Source organism: Mercenaria mercenaria, chromosome 9 (genome assembly GCF_021730395.1).
Source record: "Mercenaria mercenaria strain notata chromosome 9, MADL_Memer_1, whole genome shotgun sequence".
NCBI classification, from domain to species: Eukaryota; Metazoa; Mollusca; class Bivalvia; order Venerida; family Veneridae; genus Mercenaria; species Mercenaria mercenaria.
This window is the reverse complement of record NC_069369.1, coordinates 64,996,043-65,000,076: the sequence shown is the minus strand read 5'-3', so window position 1 is coordinate 65,000,076 and position 4,034 is coordinate 64,996,043. Positions and strand designations below refer to the sequence as shown.

The 4,034-nt window shown below is 41.0% G+C and overlaps 1 protein-coding gene across 1 annotated transcript; it reads right to left on the bottom strand.

The window, feature by feature from the left end:
* Nucleotides 1-232: 232 nt before the first annotated feature.
* LOC128559314 (uncharacterized) lies at nt 233-3,259 on the bottom strand. The gene is made up of 2 exons (XM_053550616.1): nt 2,985-3,259; nt 233-2,864 (listed from the first exon to the last, which is right to left on the bottom strand). The coding sequence occupies exons 1-2, from the start codon at nt 3,257-3,259 to the stop codon at nt 233-235; spliced, it is 2,907 nt and encodes a 968-aa protein (XP_053406591.1).
* Between the last annotated feature and the right edge of the window lie 775 nt (nt 3,260-4,034).

Genomic DNA, 4,034 nt, shown 5'->3' with positions numbered 1-4,034 from the left:
CTCTCCCTATACTGCAGTGATTATTTTATCAACTAGGTTTAACAAGCCGTACAATATAGCGTATAGATAAACTTGTTTTAAGCTGCTGTTTAAGCTAGCATACAGTATAAATTTACAACTTATGGTTTAACGCCGTTTTGCTACAAGCAACAACGAATTATTCTGACAGCCCCCGACTCAAGAAAACACTCAACTGTTTTCCAAACACGAAGAATAATTCGACACTAACCCCTCAGGTATTCAGTCTACTCAGGTAATCTGCACAGACGTTGTCTGTTCCTTTGACAGCCTCGATTCGGAACTTGTAGTTCTGCAAGAACAAGGCCCATCGCATAATTCGACCGCTTTCAACTTTACATCTTTGAATGTAGGTCAAAGGTGCGTGATCAGTTTGCAGTTCAAACTGTTGTCCATACAAGTACTTGTGGAATTTCTTAATTCCAAAAACCATAGCTAGGCATTCCCTCTCTATTACTGAGTAGTTCTTCTCCCGTTTCAAAAGCTTCTTGCTTGCATATGCAATAGGAAACAATCCGTCATCAAACCTTTGTAGAAGGGCTGCTCGAACCCCAGTATCCGAAGCATCACACTGCAAGACAAATGGTTTGGAGAAGTCTGGCAAACGTAATATCGGCGCACGAGTCAATAATTGCTTCAGTGTCCTGAAGGCGGTTTCATGATCTGGCCTCCAGACTATTTTGTTTGGTTGACCTTTCTTCGTAAGGTCTGTCAAAGGGGCGGCGATCTCTGCGAAGGACCCGATGAATTTCCTATAGTATCCCGCCAAACCAAGGAATGACCTAAGTTGCGTCTTAGTTTCTGGTCTATCAGCACTACGTATCTTATCCAACTCGTCCTCCATTTGCATCATGCCGTCACCTACAACGTGGCCAGTAAACGAAATACTACCAAATCCAATCATACATTTTGATGGCTTTACTGTCAGTCTTGCTTCCCGTATTCTGGTGAATAAATTTCTCAACATCATTACGTGTCTCTCCCAGGTTATAGTGTGTCCAAGGACATCGTCTACATAATTATCTGCATCTTTGATGCCAGCCAACAACTTTCTCATCATTCGATTGAATGTTGCCCCAGAATTTACCATTCCGAATGGCATTTTTCTGAACTGGTAACTGCTTTCTGGAGTAGAGAATGCTGTCAAATGCCTCGACTTTTCTTCTATTGGTATCTGCCAATAACCTTTGGTCAGGTCAATCTTTGTGAAGTAGTTGTCTTCTTTCAACTTCGCCATAATATCCTCTACGTTACCCATAGGTTCCGTGTCGAACCTCGTGAAAGAATGCATGTGTCTGAAGTCTATACAAAAGCGGTTTGTATTATCTTTCTTCTTCACAAGAACAACCGGGGAGTTGTAATCTGAATTTGCTGGTTCTTTGACTCCAGCTTCTAACATATTCTTAACTTCGTCTTCAACGTCTTTTCTCTTTGCGTAAGGTATAGTGTACTGCCTAACACGTATCGGTGTCTCATCAGTCAAATCAATCTTGTGTTCTTCAAGGTCAGTTGTCCCTGGTACATCAGTGAATATATCTTTACATTCTTCAAGCAGAGCATACACTTCAGCTTTCTGCTCTCTAGACAACTGCTCGTTTACACAAACATCTCTGTATGTCTCTGTGCCACTAGTTTTTACTAAGTTCAGTAAACTCTCATCGTCAACTACACCAGTTTCACTTTCAATCTCTGCTTCTATAACTGCTACACTTGCACAGACCTTATCTTCTGTCTCCTCATATTTCTTCAAAAGGTTTATGTGGTAAACACCTACTCTGCCGCCTATCTTCACTTTATAATCAAATTTGTTTACAACTTCAGCTACTTCAAATGGACCCTTCCACTGCAACATGAGTTTGTTGTGAGATGTAGGCAGGAGGACTAAAACTTTGTCTCCTTGCTCGAGACTTCGTGCTCTTGCCTTTTTGTCATAATGATGTTTGTATTCTACTTGTGCATTGCTGAGACTCTCCGTTGCAATTCTGCACGTTTCTTCTAGTCTGTTTCGTAGATCTAGCACGTATTCATACGTGTTCCTGGTTTCTGGAACTTCGCTTTCTGTCCAAAGTTCCTTCAGTGCCTGCACTGGACCTCTCACTGTTCTACCATATAACAATTCAAATGGGGAAAATCCTGTACTGGCTTGTGGGACTTCCCTGTATGCGAATAATACAGCAGATATATATCGATCCCAGTCTTTGGGTCTCTCTTGGCACATTTTCTTTAGCATACTTTTGAGAATTCCGTTCATTCTCTCACAAAGGCCGTTACATTTCGGGTTGTAAGGTGTCGTAAACAACTGTTTAAGGGACACGAGCCTGCATACTTCTTCCATAAGTTGCGACGAAAATTGACTACCTCTGTCACTTAAGATTTCAGAAGGAAAACCTACTCTAGAGAATATGTCTAGCAATGCTTCTGCAACATTTTCTGTCTCTATTCTTGGCAAAGCAACTGCTTCAGGATAACGTGTAGCATAATCAACTACTGTCAAGATGTAACGGTTTCCTTTTCCTGAAACAGGCGAAATTGGCCCAATCAAATCAACAGCAACCCGTTGAAATGGAGCATCGATGATTGGCATCTCACCAAGAGGTACCTTCTGAACTTTACCCTTCGGTACTGTTTTCTGGCAAATATCGCACGAACGACAAAACCTTGTGACGTCGCTTGATATTCCTGGCCAGTGAAAGCTTGACTGTATTCTGTCTACGGTCTTGCGAACTGAAAGATGTCCACCCACTATAGATTCATGCGCTAAGGACATTACACGCTTCTGGTATATTTTCGGGACCACTATCTGCTTGGTTTCTACTTTCTTATCGCCCACCACTGTCTCAAAGATCCTGTACAATACGTATTTGCTTATCTCGTATCTGTACTTATTGCCATTTGCTGTTCAATGACTTATCCTCTGACTGTGCTTTCTTAAGCAACTCAACCGTTATTTCATCTTCTTTAATTACAGTACCTTAAGTGGCTTCATAGACTTCTTCTCCTTCTCTGCTTGTGCCCTTGTGACTACAGCAGCTACATTTGTGTCCGTTGCTTCTACCTTACTAGCATCACGACAAACCCATTTGTCATCTGGTTTATCTAGCACGCCACTAATGTTGCCTAATACCAAATAACAAATTACGGTTTCTAAAACCATGGCGTCTATTTCACCACTGAAGTATGGTGTGTCAATGTTAATTTTTGCCGTAGGGACTAATCTTGCACATCCGTCAATTGCTATCATTACGCAGTTTTTCTTCAACATTTGATCTTCTGTAACAAACTTCTTTCTAACAACTGCTAACTCACACCCTGTGTCTCTAAGAACTTTAACTTCTTGGTCTCCGACATAACCCTGCTTCAAGTCTCACTGCCTTTCACCTTCTAATGATTCAATAGTACAACTACTAGTAACTAGTGGAACTGAATTCCCATTAGCTAGTTTGAGCTTCCCCTTTTCTATGCAACCTTCGTATGAGCTTTGCGGAGGAAGTGACATGCACATGCCCGATATTTTCTCATTACCAGGTCTACCATCACACTTATTTTCTGTCGGCCCCATGCGCCAATTCTTTGGTGACGGATCACGCCTATCGCGGTAACTACCACCATTTTGACATCTGTACATCATCCCAGCTGCACCATATCGTTTTCTGTTTTCATCACGGCAATCTTTCGCAATGTGACCATCTATTTTCCCAATCGAAAACTCAATGTGTCCACTTTTGCCAATTACGGAAACATCATTGTGACCCTGAGCTTTTTCTAAATGGTACAAAAATACCCGTTGTTGCTGAAGCAAAATTTCTTGGTGTTATCTTTGATAAAAAGCTTTCGTTTGTACAACATATAAAATACTTGAAAGTCAAATGTCTGAAGTCATTAAATCTTTTAAAGGTAAATTCAAATACTGATTGGGGAGCCGATCGAACGGTTTTATTAAGACTTTATAGGGCTTTAATTAGATCTAAGCTAGATTACGGCTGTATTGTTTATGGTTCCGCAAGAAAATCTTATTT

Excerpts from the sequence above, each read along its gene's own strand:
- LOC128559314 (XM_053550616.1), bottom strand. The coding sequence starts at position 3,259 with ATGATAGCAATTGACGGATGTGCAAGATTAGTCCCTACGGCAAAAATT. Across the intron at positions 2,865-2,984 it reads ATGAAGCCACTTAAGGTACT|GATCTTTGAGACAGTGGTGG; the intron begins GTAATTAAAGAA and ends CGTATTGTACAG.